Raw genomic sequence first — 16,471 nt, forward strand, 5'->3', positions numbered from 1 at the left:
TCAAAAAAAATTTGGTGCAAAAAAAGCAAGTTAAAGCACTAGTCAGGAAATGCTGTCTAATGAAATTTTTTCAGAAGGAAAAAAAATCATGGTTCATTGTTATAATTTTAAAACCCCTTTCTTATTACTCAGTTCTGTGGGCTTTATTTTTGGATGTAGATTCTTAAATTATATTAAAACTTTAATTTATGGATATGACCCTTACAATTTTATCCCACAAGTCTTGCAAAACATTCTGCACAGAAATTTTCTACTGTGATTCTGCTGCTGTTGTACTGAGGCAATGTGGCATAGTAATTAAGCATGCTCCTCAGAGCTAGACCACTTGAGTTCATGTCCCAGATCTGGCACTTGCTAGCTTTCTGATCCTGGGCCAGTTACTTAAGCTTTTATTCTTTGGTTTATTTATGTGTAAAGCAGGGATAAGAATAAGATGAAGAAGAAGAAGATTTTTGTGTGAATTATATGATTAAATACATGAGGGCCTAGACCAGTGCCTGGCACATCATAAGCACTCAGTAAATACAGTCATAAATTTTATTCCCTTAGTCACAGGACTTGTGTTCTTGGCCTGAATTTATTTTACCAACAATATTAATTTATTCATTTACTTATTTGTTTTACCAGTAAGGTTTATTTTCTTGAAGCTTTGAACTTTTAGAGATAGGTAAGCACTGTGTGTAGACTTTATAAAGAGCAGATAAGGCTAATAAATTCTGCCATCTCTCGTTTCCATCTATTTTGGATTTAAAGAGACCAGTGAAAAAAACAAAACAAAACAAAAAAAGGACTCTTTTCCCCTCTCAAGTTCTGAACCAGTATGACAGAATCAGAAGAATTGAGCCTATTGAAGATAAACAAACATCCACTTTATGTGGTAAAGCTGACGTAGAAAGTCCACTTGGATCCGCAGCCATCATTCCTAATACTTTCTTTGATGATGAGACCTTGGAGAGCAGACCCACTTGCCCAGAGTGACTTCTTTACACATTTTAGGCCCATGGAGCAGAGAGAGAAATGGGCTGCCAGACCTGCCTCTAGAAAGCATGCCTGAGCCTGGCTCCTGCCTACTTACACAGTAGAACAGGAACCAAGCAGAGACGACAGAAATGGAGACTAGCCTGGCTGAGAAGAGTCTGCTCAGTTCCTTTCCCAGCCTCATTCAGGCACCTTCCCATTCACTGTGGGAACTGAGTTCAGTAGGTGCAGAGAAGGAGAGTGTTTGCACTGTACTCTTCCCTCCTGTGGAATAGGGTTATAAACATTTCCCCTAGAGCTACACTGCCAATACCATTACCTCGTCTTTTTAGGTGCTGACAAGAAAAATCTCTTTAATGCTTAATGGCATCTTTTAGAGTGAGAACTTTGGAATTTATTTCTTACTCATTTAGAAATTATCTGTTGTACAGTAGAAACTGACACAACATTGTAAAGCAATTATACTCCAATAAAAATGGGAAGAAAAAATGATAAATAAATATCTATAGAAGGTCTTATGGAGGGTTTGTAAGATGGGTCCCAAGGCATGAGGTGACCTCTTAAACATTTTAGAAATAGGTTGTATAACTAAATGTATATATAACTATATAACTAAGCTTATTTGGGTGAAATAATTACTATTCTCAAAGGCTATATATTTGCCTTTAAATGCTGTTTGGCTTCAGAATGAATGGTATAAAAGGCTTTCACAAAGATCAGTAGTTATCCATGAGGACACCCTTGAGGTAAGTGATTGTAAGTTAACATGTTGGTACTGAAAAAAAGTTTACACAGAAAGCAGTAATAGGAGATATTTTTTATTTTTATCTTTAAAGATGTTTCTCCTAAGTTTCCTATAAGAACATTTTTATGGGATGATAGATAGCTTTCTTTCCTTCTAAGAATATCTAAGCCTGAAAATCATGTCCTAGCAGATCATGAATTATCTTATCCTGTGTTTAATAAAAGAAAGATAAAAGATTATTCCTAAAATTTTACCAACAGCTTGCAGTTGCAAACAACAGGATTATTACCTTGCAAGAAGAAATGGAACGAGTTAAAGAGGAAAGCTCCTACATATTGGAATCTAATCGGAAGGTAAATCTTCCTGCATTTATATCATATTTCTAGAGAGCATGTCAGTGAATTAGAGGGGAGGCCTTCAGAGAACTGTTTGAAAACAGCGAGCACTTGCATGTGTTAAGTGCACTGTTTTCACTGAGATTGCATGCGAAATTGAGTGAGTGTGTGAATGACAAAGGTTATGGGAGGGTGATGCCCCTTCTCTTAGAAACACTCCTTGGCTTCACTGCCACCTGCATCTGTTTAGAGACTTCAATAAGCAGTTTAATTCAATGTCTTGTTTTTATGTACTAATGATTTGTACTATGGGTTCTATTATATTAAATATACCATTATTTTTAGACCATGTTACTGTTTTGTAAGAAGTGTTTATCTGATATCACTGGGAAAGAGTTACCATATAATTGAATTTTCTAAATAACTCAGTACCTTGAAGAACCAAACTTTTTGTAATGTCTAAACAGATAGTTTGCAAACCTTTTGCAATATTGAACAGTGCTAAGCCTTCTCGAGAAGAGGATATAATTTAACACATTGAGCCCTTTATGATGACTGAAGTTCATAATTATCAACACTGACAATTCTCTACTAAGTTATAATGGTGCTACTTTGGCGGGGGGGCTATTGAAATTGATAGAGCTTCTAGCACCTATACTTAAATATTCCCAGATTACTGTAGGTGGTTTTTTCTGCCTTTTATTTCACTGGCATCTCTTACTTCTTACTGTCGTTAGCATTACTCTCTCTAGAAAGGTCTCCATACTCCTCTTCCTCATGCTTCTACCCTACTGTGACCTAGGAATCCAGAAATCCAGTTATTAAAATTGTTCTTAAAGAGTGAGTACCTAGGCTCTGAGTGGGAACCAACACATGGACTTGGTAAAAACAACCGTGACTGCTCAGAATTTTCTGATGAACTACTCATTTTTAGATAGGGTCGCTCTGTATGGGTGCAGACGCCAGATGTGAGATCTCTGGAGTAGCACTATATTACTGTTTGAACCTTTGGCCCAATTTATAGTTTATAGTAAATGCTATTTTGTTTTTAGAGGTTGATTTTTTAAGACTTCTACCACTTGGTTTGGTAAACCATCTTAGGACTTTAAACAGAATGGGCCGGAAATTCCCAATTCAGCTTAAGAATATTTACTGAACTTCTTCAGTTTCATTCATTACCATGCGTGCTTAGGTACGATCGTTTCCCTCTCTCCATAACAGTGCTAGTGTCTGCTAACTGTATAGATTCTTTAAATCCTTAAATATGTACTCTTTTATTTATCTTCTCAAGGGCCCTAAGCCAGACAGAACTTCAGAAGGTCAAGCACTGAGTGAAGCAAGAAAACACTTAAAGGAGGAGACACAACTACGACTGGTAAACTTGACTTAGGTCCTAATAGTTCAGGAACACGTTAAACCCCTGCTTAGGGGTTTTGTCTCACAGATCAAGGAATATCAGTAGTGTTCTAACAAGTTTTATGGATCCTTTAAAATTATTTCTCATTCTTTTAAGCTATATTCTTTACAGTGCTCCCTCAGTCCTTTTTCTGAGTATTCTCAACAGCCGATGGAATTTTGCCAATCTTAATTTTTAATTTTTGTTTGCTTTTATAGTTTGTGTTGCAAAAACATTAGATATATAGAACCTACTTTTTAAAACTATGCTATCTCCCCTCCTACCTCTGTCCTCACTCCTGAAAAGATATGTCCTTGGATTGGGCAGCTCCTCTGCTTCTTAAAAATCATTAATGTAGAATTGTACTCTTTTATTTTTAGTTGTTAATTCTGAATTTATTCTTGTCCTTACACATAAATACAAAAATGTGTCATTAGTATTAGTCTTAAGATATTTTTAGAAATTAAAAAATATATATACATATATAAAAGAATGTATAATAAGGACTAATACTCCTATAATAGATTTTATGCAAATATTAGTATATTTTACACCGGTGGTATTAGTACATTAACTCTTCCTGTAATTTAGATAGTAGGACAGCCAAATGAGCCCCCTCATAATGTCTCTAACAGTAGGGAGAAGCCTGAAAATAAGGAGCAACCTGATTTGTAGTTTGTTGTCATAAACTAACAGTGTATACAATGGAATTTCAGGTTGTTTTATAATGTTACTTTAACAAGGTTACTTTAACATCCTTGAAATAATTATCATTTTCCTTCTATGTGTTTGTGGATTTGATCTCAAAATACTTCCCATAAGGAAGGTCCTAGAAATAACATGTCAGCATTTTAAGAAGCAGTCTGAGTTGTTTTCTGTCATGCTAACCATGTACAGAAGAATGTCTCAGTTAAGTGGCAAGTGAAAAAATTTTGCACAAAATTTTCCACATTCTCGTACCACATTAAGATAAATGTTCATTTAAGAAAAAAGGGACCAAGCAAGTAAGGAAGGTTCTAGATGTGCCCTGGCACAGCGTGGATGCAGAAGATCCTTAGGGCTTTGTACCTCTGATCATCCAAATAATGTTGCAGTCACAATGGTTGAAACAAAAATAGGTCTCATGATAAGTGAATAGAAAAATTCAGTTAGCTGCTATATTTAAAACAGATAACCAACATGGACCTACTGTATAGCACAGGGAACACTGCTCAGTATTCTCTAACATCCTAAATGGGAAAAGAACACTCCAATGTGAAATAAAAATTAAAAACAAAAAAAAGCCCAAAAAACTCAACCATCTTGACCATTCCCAGTAACTGGGATGTTACCTTGAGGACCCAAAGTATCTTTTGGGTTCCTTGGGCTCTTGAAAGTGTCACCAGCCTCCAAACTGAAGAGAATTCCAACTGCTCCATTTTATGCTGGCTGCTGTTAACACTTTATATATATTTCTATAATAAGATATGACATCAGTTGTCTGTTTTAGTATCTAATGAAGTGCCTCAAGTATGTGTGTATTTTGGACATATTAGATAGCACTGTCTTTGGCCTACCAAGTTTTTCAGATTTGAAAATTATTGAGTCAATGTTACTGTAATTATCCTAATTATTATTATTATTCTTGTTGTTAATGTTTCTGTATTGAGTGATAGCCTATAGCTATTTTGCCAGACTTCAGACCTGAGAGTTTTGGTCTATCTTTTCTTGAGGAATTTTGTGGTTTGTACTTAGCTGAGGAAAGAGAGAATAGTAATTTTTTTCCTTTGGGGGCAGGATGTTGAAAAAGAACTGGAAATTCAGATCAGCATGAGACAGGAGATGGAACTGGCTATGAAGATGCTGGAGAAGGATGTCTGTGAGAAGCAGGATGCCCTGGTGTCTCTGCGGCAGCAGCTGGATGATCTCAGGGCTCTTAAGCATGAACTTGCCTTTAAGTTGCAGGTAGGTTCACTGGCTCTCTAAAATCCCAGGGCTTCCCTCTGCCCCTCTTCTCTAGAATCACACTTTAAATACAAGAGGAAAGAGTCACATCTTATTTTGAGGCTAGCTACCAATAATCCGCTTTAGGAATTGGTCCATCCTAGGATCCTGTATTGCTATTCTGGAAAGCTGTGGCCACTTTTCACATTGTAACTGGTCAAGAGAGTCTTTTTTATCCTGTAAGATAAGTTCTGCTCTCCAGCCTTATCTGCCAACTAAGTTATATAAATACCTTGATGTACTTTCTAATGTTTAAAACAAACTACATATAACAACGCTAATTTTAAATGTTGCTTCTTGCTTTTTTTACATTTGGGAATTAACTGATATGCAAATATATGAGCATTTCTATTTCTCTACTTCCCACTTACCATTAGGTTCAAAAGGCATATGTGATTTGTTTCAGGATTTTATGTTATATATAAACATAAACATCACTCATAATTCTTTTCCATAACAGAGTTCAGACTTAGGAGTAAAACAGAAAAGTGAACTAAACAGTCGCTTGGAAGAGAAGACTAATCAGATGGCTGCTACCATTAAACAACTTGAACAAAGGTAAAAGTGCTGTTTCTTTAGTGAAACACTTAGGGCGTCCAGTCCTGGAAGTGAGGAGCATTTGGCAGAGAGTATGTGGAAATCTCCCAGCTTAACACCAGGCATGTGGGTAGAGAGAAAGCCAATTAAATTTTGTGTTTCTTTAAGATGACATTAAAAACCATTTTAGTGTCATGTGTTAGAGCAGGGATACTTACAAGGATGAAAAAACTTTAAAATCTGCTTGTGATTCTGTTATTGTTCATCATGCGAGTCTTTGAAGACGTTGGTGCTAGGTGATGGAGGGGTAATGAGGGCCCTCCTAATAACTGTAACCCCTTTCCCTCCTCTCTCATCTCCTTTTTTTCTCTGCTATAGTTCTGTAGCTTCCACTGTCACCTCCTGCACACAACTCTTAGATCTGTCAGTCTTTAGCTCTGTCCTCCACCTGGAGACCAGTCTTGTATTTTCATCCCCCGACCAGCCATTTCCCACCAGTACCTACAATTCAATCTGCCCAGAGTACATCTTCTCCCTATGCAACTCTTTTCTGTTTCTGTTTCTGTTACAGGTAGCCTGTGTTGCTACCTGTAACACCCACTGATCACTCTTCTTGCACTTGAGCAAAACTAAACTACTTACTGATCCCTGGAAATGCTTTCTGTTTTCCCCATCCCTGCCTTTCCTAATAGTTTCACCTACTAGAAATGCCCTTCCTCTTCCCACTCCCTTGTTCTTCAGATATATTTTTTATGTTCAGGCTCAATTACCCAAAGCTTCCTCTAATACTTCTTCCCAGCTAAAAATAAACTGCCAGTTTGTCCTTGCTGGAATTCCCATAGCCTTATATCCATACCTATCCATACCGCTTATAGCACTTCTCACTTTCTGTCTTCCCTTATAAACCTTTATATACGTATCTTATCTTCTGATGAGAGTTTGAGTTCCTTGAGGTTAGTTAACTAATCCTTTAAGTTCCTGTATTGGATCTGTCACAGTACCTTGAATGTCCAAGGCATTCATTTAGCAGATGCATGAATGAATGGGTGAATGGATGGCTTCTTTTATTCAGATGGTTCTTCACCAGGGTGGGTCCTGAATAGCACTGCATATTATTGTGGAATCAAAAGTTAATTGCAGATTAGTAAATAAGCTTGAAACCTCTGGTTTGGCTGATTTGAAATGAAAAAGTATCTAAGTGCTTGCTCATAGCAGTTGTATGTTTATGATTTAACAAATCAGTTTTAGTGTTCATAAATTGTGTTTTTGAAACGTGTCAGATTATTTTTCAATGGATTTTTGGCTTGGCACTTAAAGCAGACAGAACTAAAATAATGACTTCTCTCTTCAAGTATTATTAAGCTGACTTATTCTCTTGCTATTTTTGTTTTTCCTATTTATTCATTTTCTCATTCCCCTTTCACTTCATTTTTATTTTTATTTTATTAATATAGTGAAAAGGATTTGGTGAAACAGGCAAAGACCTTAAATAGTGCAGCAAATAAACTGATCCCAAAACATCATTAGGCATTTTATAGCTGGTCACCTCACAAGTTGGATATCACAACTTAATTGTAAAAGGAAGAAATCTGAAAGTTACTGCATTTATGCTCTGATTCTGTATAAAATGTCACCAAAAATTGACTTTGAATTTGCTGGACTTTTAAAAAAACAGTTTGATATATAGGCTGTGTTTTTTCCTTCTTCTTCATTTTCTCCCCAGAGTTAGAAGATTTAGTATAAGTTCTTAATTAAATCCCAAATAAACTTTGAGAAATTACTTCTGAGTTGACCAATAAATAAACATACCAGTAAAAAAAATCCTAGGAAATTGAAGCTCTGTACATATATGATTGATGCCTTTACAACCCAGTCCCCGACAATACCAGTTTCTAGGTGCAATGTCTGTGTCGTTGAGCCTGTTCTGCCATTGCAATGTAATGAACTAGAGGTGACTACCACATGGTCTTGGACTCTTCTAAAGTAGTTCTGTGTCTCTTAGGCCATGACCCCTTTTCACTTTTGTTATCTAGGTTTAATCCCCAAGACAAGGATAAAGTACTTAGTATTTCACTACAGTTCTATTCTCAGTAACCAAGATTGCTTGCAACTTTTTTGCCTTAGTGACTTTGGGGGAGGGGGGTGTTTGGGGGGGACAGCATCCTTACATTTCTTTAAAGTCATAGAGATAAAGTTAGTGATTAGGTAACTTATGATAACATAATAATGTGGAAGCTTGGGAAAACCCTAATATTTGTTATCTTCTACCTCTGTCATTTTCTTGCAATTCCACTTCCTATTTAGGTAGCTCGGAGAGAATAATTTTAATAAAAACACTCCTCTCCTATTAAAAAAAAAAATAAGCTACACATTTTTCAGATCTATCCTGCTTTTCCTTTTGGAGTAAAGACAACAAGGCGTAGACATGAGTGATGATTTCCTGCCTTGTGTTCCTTGCTGGCAACATTTTTTGAGTTTCTGGTACTTTTTGTTCAGATGGGAATTTGCTTCAGTTTCTAAGGAAATAACAATCTATTAGAAAACCATTTTAGGATAGGAAATAGACAAATGATAAACTTATATTCATTATTATTATTTAGTCTGAAAATAAAGATTCCCAGTAGGTATTCATAAACAATAATTAGCAGAGCTTCTTTTTCTATGTGACCACAGATCTAACCCTTCATAGGTGTTACATTGTAATAATCTTATAAAAACTTTGATTTGTTTTAAAATGACTTTTGATTTAGGGGGACAGGTATTAGTTATATAAGCCTTTATTCCTTCAAAAAGTCTTGGCAAAATTTTTTTTCTCTTTTTCTCATTTTGGCATGATTTGCAGCATTTCAGCTGCTTAAGTGGGGACAAAGATAACCCCTTTGCTTCCAGCTCTTGAAATTCTCTACCGTCTTCTTGGAAAAAAACAGAGTTAAGAGAGTAAGATAGATTTCATGTGTGTTTTTATAGGTCCTTGCAGACTTGAACCAAAGTCAAGTCAAAGAGCCTATGACCAACCTCATGGAAGATCCTGTGCTTTTGAACTTAGTTTATTTCTTATAATTTTGCACCTCTTCTTATCTTCATCAACCTTTTGTGGTGATGAGCTGCCTTTTCTATGAGCATTTAGAAGGAGTGCTCAAACACCGAAATACAACATTTTAAAGACATGCTTCCAAATTCTATTTTAGAGAGCCCCAGATATTTCACCTTAGAACATGCTTCTTTATCGGTGCAAAGTTATAGGATATTTGATAGAAAACATTCATCAGAATCTTCCAAAGAATATGGTCAGGAATCTTACGCAGGCCCCGTGCTAAATTGTTTGTGCACTTAGTCACACACCAGTTGGTAGAAATGGCAAAGGAAAGAGCCAAACTCTGACAAAGGCTTTTCATTATGTAAAAACCCAAAGCCTGGGTGAAGGTTGATGTATAGTGTCCAATGTTTTAACATACTTTGTGGTTTAGGGAAGGGACCAGGAAAATGTTCTAATTCCACATATTAGAAGGTAGTTGCCCATTTGCAAGTTCCAGTTATGAGTGTAAAACAGAAATATAAAGTACCATACCTATTAGGAAATAAAAACAAACAAAAAAGTGGATTTAACTTTAATTACTGTGTACTTGAGGTTGGCTTTGGATATGGATTTTCTAAAAAGTGATGTTTTATTGTTTATCCTCTAATGGCTGTAAACTGTAGTACTAGAATAAAAAAAAATGGAAAATCAACTTTTCCTCTGCCTGGTTCACCTTCATCTTGCTTTTTTTTAAAGAATTTGTTTCTTCTCCATCCTTCTTTCCCCATGATTTCTTCCTGTGTCCTACAAAGTTTGTTTTCCTCTCTCTGTCTCTCCATGCCTTCTTCCTTGGGTTGTTTTATTTTGTGTTGTGGACTTGGTCTTCCTCCCCACCGTGGCTTTTGTTTTTTATCACAAGTTCATATGGCTCACATCCAGATTGCGCCAGGCTGAGCGAGGCCGCCAGTCTGCTGAATTGGACAACCGGCTCTTCAAACAGGACTTCGGAGACAAGATCAACAGTCTGCAGCTGGAAGTGGAGGAGCTCACCCGGCAGCGGTGAAGAAAGGGCGGCCTTAGCGGCCAGGGTGGTCATGGGAAGTACTAAGGCCAGTTAGCAAGAGAGGGGTATCTCCTGATCCAGCCATGTCTGTTCTGTCTCTGCCATGTCCTTTCTCCAGAATTAGAATTCAGAAAGCTTCACATATATCAGCATTCCCCAAATCTTGTCAACAGCCTTCCATCAAAGAATTAGGAAATTAGAACCAAAGATCCCAGATAAATAGGATGGAGTAAGAGAATTAATACCCAACACAACACTAATAATAACAGGATTTCCTGAATTCTTACTGTGTGCCAAATACTTTACTAGGCACTTCATATGCATTCTCTCCTAACATCTTCCCATCAACCTTATGTGTAGGTGATCTTATTACCCCCACTTTCAGATGGAATTGAGGATTAGAGGGGTTAAACTGTCCAGATTCACAGAGTTAAACTAATATGTGGCAACAGTAATTTAAGAGCCCATGTCTCTGACTCCAAGCCTTCACTGTTCTTCCACACTCTCTCTCAAATGAGACTCAACGCTGTGCCTAAGGCACCAACTTCAAACACATAGAATTTTGTTGTTGTATATAAAAGCACACAGCCACTAAGGACACTAGTGGTTGAGGGTGTAACTGGGGATTAACTACAGAACTGTAAAGAGAGACCAGCTAATTAATATGTAATGGGAATACAGTGTTGGTGCTTTCATACTGTATCTTGCTGAAAATTTAGAAATACTGTCTTTCAGTTATAGTAAATCCTACTAATTGTCATTCAGTTGACCACAACTCTTCATTAAGAGTTAGTATTAAATGTTGCTAGTCAGAGTGGTGCCCTTCAGGCACTGGGAGACCTGCAAGTGCATTTTTAATCATCCAAGGAAGAATAAACATGCTGAATGTATTTTAGTGTTACTGGTTTGATTGTATTGTATTTTAGTACTTTGAAACCTGGTTGTCCACATATATTGGGTATATTTTTTATTAATCAAGTATTAAAATTTAATTACTGAGCTTTAAGAAAAGGATTTGTCATCCTTTAGAAAATATGAGTATGGAAATCCAAATTTTCATCATTTTTCTCTCCCACCTATCCCAGGAACCAGCTTGAGTTAGAACTAAAACAGGAAAGAGAAAGAAGGTTACAGAACAACAGGAGCATCCCAGGAAAGCGTTCCCAGAAGCCAGAACCCAAAACGGTAATATTTGTTATTCCCTTATTTACTTAATTTGTAGAGGCTTGATGGATTCGACAGTTTTCTCTCATAGAACAGATGCTTAATTGCCACAGCCTTGAGTATGTAGGTGGCAGGCAAGAGCTGGAGTAAACACATGGAGGCTTGATTCTGAGCCTGCCTCTAGGACGCTCTCTCTGACTTGAATTCATTTGGAAAAGGGGATTGATAACCATAATTTCCAGTGACCATCTTATTCCTTTCAATTTGTTACGTAACATTATTTTAATGTCTAACATTTTTAATTATACGGTATAGTCATCCCTCCCCAGCCCTGAATTCCCCTTTACCAGAATGGTCTTAAATGTGGATTTGCTTCTGTACACCTTTTTTCAAGTCACGAAGATTTCAATTTTAGTATACTCAAGGTACTTCTCTTGGGAAAATTAGAAAAAAGGGGAATTAGGCATGGGGAAAGAAAAGTAATGGAGAGTGGTTTAAAGAGCAGGAGTAGCAGCTACTGCAGAACAGTGTTAGAAAGAGACCTCCAGCACCTGCAGTGGTAAGAGAGCTAAAACTGGGTTAAGATCGTGTCTGGGACCCAGGAAACAGAAGCCACTCTCTTTAAATAACAAAATCAGGAAAGCATGAAATACTTTTCCTGTCAAAGACAAATACAGGGAAAAAATGACCTTCTGTAATACCTAAATGTTACATGTAATAAAGAGGACAAATTTATAACCTTCTTACTTAAAATTTCTAAAGAGTGAGCCGCTCATTTGCTGGGGAGTAGAAAAGTGGTAAATGGAAATTATTATACCTCTAATTTAACATGTGCAAAGTACCATTTCTCTCTTTAGCAGGCTGTCTTTATTATTTTAGTTTAGCAAACATAAAATCTACATATAAGGGCTTATAGAGATTTACTTAAAATCTTGGCCTATCTTATCCTATTTTTCCAGTGAGGCAATCTTGAATCGCCCTGCGATGCAAGGCTTTCCAGGAGTGGTCTGAGAATATATATTCTCCTTTTAGAAGCTGATGGGCAAGCAGTTCAAGGCAGACAGCAGTGTTCGTGCCACGGAAAGAATTTGTCCCCCAAAACTGCCCAGGCAGGGCTTAAGAGCATTGGTAGAAATTGAGTTTGGAACTTTCCATTGGTCCTTCAGAGCAGAAAACTCCTCCAGTTGTATAGGCTATAGAAGTTGTCATGACATTGAGGTAATTACTTGACTGAATGTTTCTAGGATTACACAGTCTGCTGGATATGGTCATGCTTGGTTTCTGTAGTTTGCCACAACTCAGCTGGGGGGGGGGGGGGGGTGTGTGTGTGTGTGTGTGTGTGTGTGTGTGTGTGTGTGTGTGTGTGTGTGTGTGTGTGTGTTTTCCTAAGGAGTAACTGATACCTTGAAACCACTTTGTAAGTAAATAGGATACATTCTGAATTTCATTTGAATCTCAGCATTAAAGAAAATACCTATTGTGAAAATCATTTGTTGCAAACCCTATCAGAATGATGTGTTAAGAAACTATTTGGAACAGAGAATGATAGAAAATATCTTGAAAATTAAATTCCTTCCCTAATTTAAAACAACAACAAAAACCTGCTTAGCTTTATAGCCAAGCTAAGACAATATAGAAGAAAATGTCTGCAGCATCATCATTGTTCAAGAGTCTGAATAATTAATAAATTGGGCTGTTTTCTTTTGACAGGATGAGAAGCACAAAATTCAAGAGGAAAATGTTAAACTAAAAAAGCCCCTGGAAGAAAGCTACAGGTGTTTGTTAATAAAGTATTAACTAAGATATAAAGCTATTTTGGGGTGGTTGGGAAAGAGGGAGCGTTTAATATACATTGGCAATGACACAGACCAGGCACTGACTTGTAATAGTAATATTCCAGAAAGACATTTTGAAGGGGGAGTGAATAAATAATAAGCTGGATAACATATATTAAATCAAACCCATTTAGTCCATTCAGAAGAAAGAAAGGTGATCAGGCCATCCTCTGATTCTGCCCTGGTTAATCCCCAAACTATCACTGAAAAGATTATGTCTAATCTAATCTTTACTGGATCAGGAGGACAAATGAATGAAGCACAAACCATAGCATTTCCTAGGTTCTTAAATGTACTTGGGCATGACTTGTTTCCACCTAAGTGCTAAGTGAAAGGCAGCTATGTCTCAAATAAATACTCTAATTTCCCTTATTTTTTTTCTCTTAAGGAGAAAATCAGTTTAGCTTTATTCCTTTTTCCTAACTCTGCATCTCATTTGCCCGCTATGAAGAACATGGGATCATTTCAAGGATGTTGACTTTTAACAATTATTTTATTTTATTTTATTTTATTTTTCTCTTTTTTTTTAAACAACTATTTTAACAACATAACATTACATAGTGTCACTGTATTAAAAAATGAAGGCGGGGGCTTCCTAGGTGGCGCAGTGGTTGGGAGTCTGCCTGCCAATGCGGAGGACATGAGTTCGATCCCTGCTCCAGGAAGATCCCACATGCCGCGGAGCAACTAAGCCCGTGTGCCAAAAAAAAAAAAAAATGAAGGCGGTCCAACTGTGTTAACATTCTGGAAAGGCAAAACCATGGAGATGGTAATTGCCAGAGGTTAGAGGATGTGGATGGATGAATCAGTGGCACACAGAGGATTTTATAGGGTGGTGAAAATACTGTGTATGACACTCTACTGATTGATACATGTCATTATACATTTGTCCAGACCCACAGAATGTACAACACCAAGGGTGAACCCTAAGGTAAACTATGACTTAGGTGAACCCTAAGGTAAAGTATGACTTATAATGTGTCATTTAGGTTCAATGATTGTAACATCGGGTACCACTCAGGTGTGGAATGTTAATATTGGGGGAGGGTGGGAGGTCCCACAGAATATATGAGAAATCTGTGTCCTTTCTGCTCAACTTTGCTGTGAACCTAACACTGCTCTAAAAATTAAAGTCTATTATAATGACAACAAAAAAAGATTATTGTCAAGGAAAGATGATACCATAGAAGGATTTTGAAAGACCTATACAGTATACATTTTGGTATGTATACAATATACATACCTGTCCAGCCTTTAATGCCCTAAGAATGAGATAGTGTGTCATCTGGAGCAAAACTAGGCGCTGGAGAAGATAAATCACACAGTCCAACAGTGGGCTGATTTTGCAGATACTTAGCCTAAACAGCTCTTCTTCACCTCCAAGGCCAGAATAATTCTAGTACCTTTAAGTTTACTTCCAAAGAGAGCATGGTCTGATCCAGGACCAGCCTTATTAAACTATAGTCCATCTAACATTACAGATCAGCATGGGCCATGAGAAGGAATTAGACCATAAAATTAACCAGGGCTCAAAAGGCCCTTTCAGAGTGAGCCTTATTCCAGACTAAAATCAAGTCATTTATGTTCAAGAGAGTCTTACATGCTAGGTTCTGATTAGGCCCTGGGAATGTGAGACAATATAGTCGTTCCTTGGTATCCGGGGTTCCAGGAGCGCCTTTAGATTCCAAAATCCGTGGATGCTCAAGTGCTTTACATAAAATGACCGAGTACAATGAATACGATGGGCTCTCTGTATCTGCGGGTTGCTCATCTGGGGATTTAACCAACCACAGATGCGGAACCTGAGGATAGGAAGGGACGGTGTACTAGCTTATACGTGTATTATGCTCTGCAGCTTAAAAAGTGTGTCATGTTCATTATCTCCTTACAAATTTAATTCTCCTTACAAAAGTTTAATCATCCATTCGTACTTTACAGATGAGAAAATTGAGGCCCACAGAGAGACCCACGTTGCCTCTCCTTATTATGTCTTCTGTTTTTAAGTCCTTTGTCTCTGCACTGTATAATAGCTGCTCCCAGGGCCTATCCTGGCCAGAACTGCAATCCTAAGACATAGCCAGGTTTCCTAGGATTGTGATCCAGAGAACAGCTGAAAACCTTGTAACACTGATGGTCACACTGCCACTCAGCCGAAGAGAATTGGAACCACTGTAGATCTGTGGTCCACTTTCCCCAGGACTGCGGCTTTGCTGAGGAGGAGGCTTTGTTTCTCCTCTTGTGTAAGTTCTGTTCCCAGTTGGGAAAATTGGGTTTAGCGCAGCTGGTATGATAAAGAAATATTTCAATCTGAATAATACATGACATATGATAATGCGTAGGTTTCCAAAATATTGGATAGGAAAAAAGCTATTAAAATGTATGGCCTTGCCCATTGAAGTTTTGCAGGTTGGGAAACATAAACACTATTTTCTTGGTGGTAAAAAGGAAACAAAATATAACTCCAATCTATTTTTAAACAGGAACCTAGAATAATGTAGGATCATATTCTGATAATAGATTTAACTACCCAAATTTCCTCTCCTTTGAGGTCAACATTAATAATTACTTTGGTCCCAACAACATAAAAGAACCATGGTATTGCTTTTTCTGTGCTTTGAAATGATAAAAAAGGAAATATAAGTTGCTATTAGTTACTGTTTTTTACTTTCCCATTTTAGGCCGCAGTCTCACCCTGTGGATGCGCAGGTAACTGAGTCTCTTGTCTTAAAACATCTTGTATAAATAGTTGGCTGGACCATGCCTAGCTGTAAACAAGGCAGCAAGGGTGGTAGATGAATGCATACAGGCCTCTGTGTCCCATCCTTTTAATAATATCCTAAACAAACATGCATTTTTCCAGAAACTCTCACAGGAAGTAGCACAATTTTGAGCAATATGTTAAGTAAACAGCAGCTCTCACTTCCTATTTGAGATTCTCTTTGACATACCATGGGACCTAAGAGAGCTCACTGTACCTCCCTTTCCCTTTGTCTTCCCTTATATGAAATGAAGAGGAAAAAATACTTCTTGATCACTTAGAAATAAGCAGATATTTACAAATATAGTGGTATATGACAACTCCTTGAGAAAACTGATAAATGCTACTATATCTGAGTCACTGCTGTCATTTACCTATTAGGATATAATGAAGCCTGCTCCCTCCATTCTTGATGATAGGATAAGACAAGAGGGATGGGGCTCTCTTTTGTTAGCTTTTTTTTTTTTTAGCTCTTTATTGGAATATAATTGCTTTACACTGTTGTTTGATAGCTTTTTACATTTATATACATGAAATTTTCTTTTTATAGATAAAATCGCATGTTACTTTATTATAAAAATTAAAAGAGCACCAAGGATAATGATACAATGATCAAAGTTGTATATAAGGTGGTGAGATTACATGTAATTCATTTTTCTAG

The 16,471-nt window shown here is 37.1% G+C and overlaps 1 protein-coding gene across 16 annotated transcripts in view; it reads left to right on the plus strand.

The window, feature by feature from the left end:
* RUFY3 (RUN and FYVE domain containing 3) overlaps nt 1-16,471 on the plus strand; it is an 80,875-nt gene that overhangs the window by 62,107 nt on the left and 2,297 nt on the right. For 4 of the 16 annotated variants that reach the window (XM_057725426.1, XM_057725427.1, XM_057725429.1 and 1 more), the window contains 9 exons: nt 1,984-2,076; nt 3,350-3,433; nt 5,231-5,398; nt 5,898-5,995; nt 9,930-10,049; nt 11,139-11,238; nt 12,250-12,435; nt 12,928-12,992; nt 15,731-15,758. In XM_057725426.1, the coding sequence (XP_057581409.1) occupies nt 1,984-2,076; nt 3,350-3,433; nt 5,231-5,398; nt 5,898-5,995; nt 9,930-10,049; nt 11,139-11,238; nt 12,250-12,435; nt 12,928-12,992; nt 15,731-15,758 (942 nt within the window). Of the gene's footprint in view, nt 1-1,983; nt 2,077-3,349; nt 3,434-5,230; nt 5,399-5,897; nt 5,996-7,428; nt 7,638-9,909; nt 10,050-11,138; nt 11,239-12,249; nt 12,436-12,927; nt 12,993-13,946; nt 13,984-14,990; nt 15,293-15,730; nt 15,759-16,471 lie in introns of those variants that run through there. The other 12 variants (XM_057725435.1, XM_057725436.1, XM_057725438.1 and 9 more) reach the window with 8 other exon arrangements.

Source organism: Hippopotamus amphibius, chromosome 3 (genome assembly GCF_030028045.1).
Source record: "Hippopotamus amphibius kiboko isolate mHipAmp2 chromosome 3, mHipAmp2.hap2, whole genome shotgun sequence".
Taxonomy (NCBI): domain Eukaryota; kingdom Metazoa; phylum Chordata; class Mammalia; order Artiodactyla; family Hippopotamidae; genus Hippopotamus; species Hippopotamus amphibius.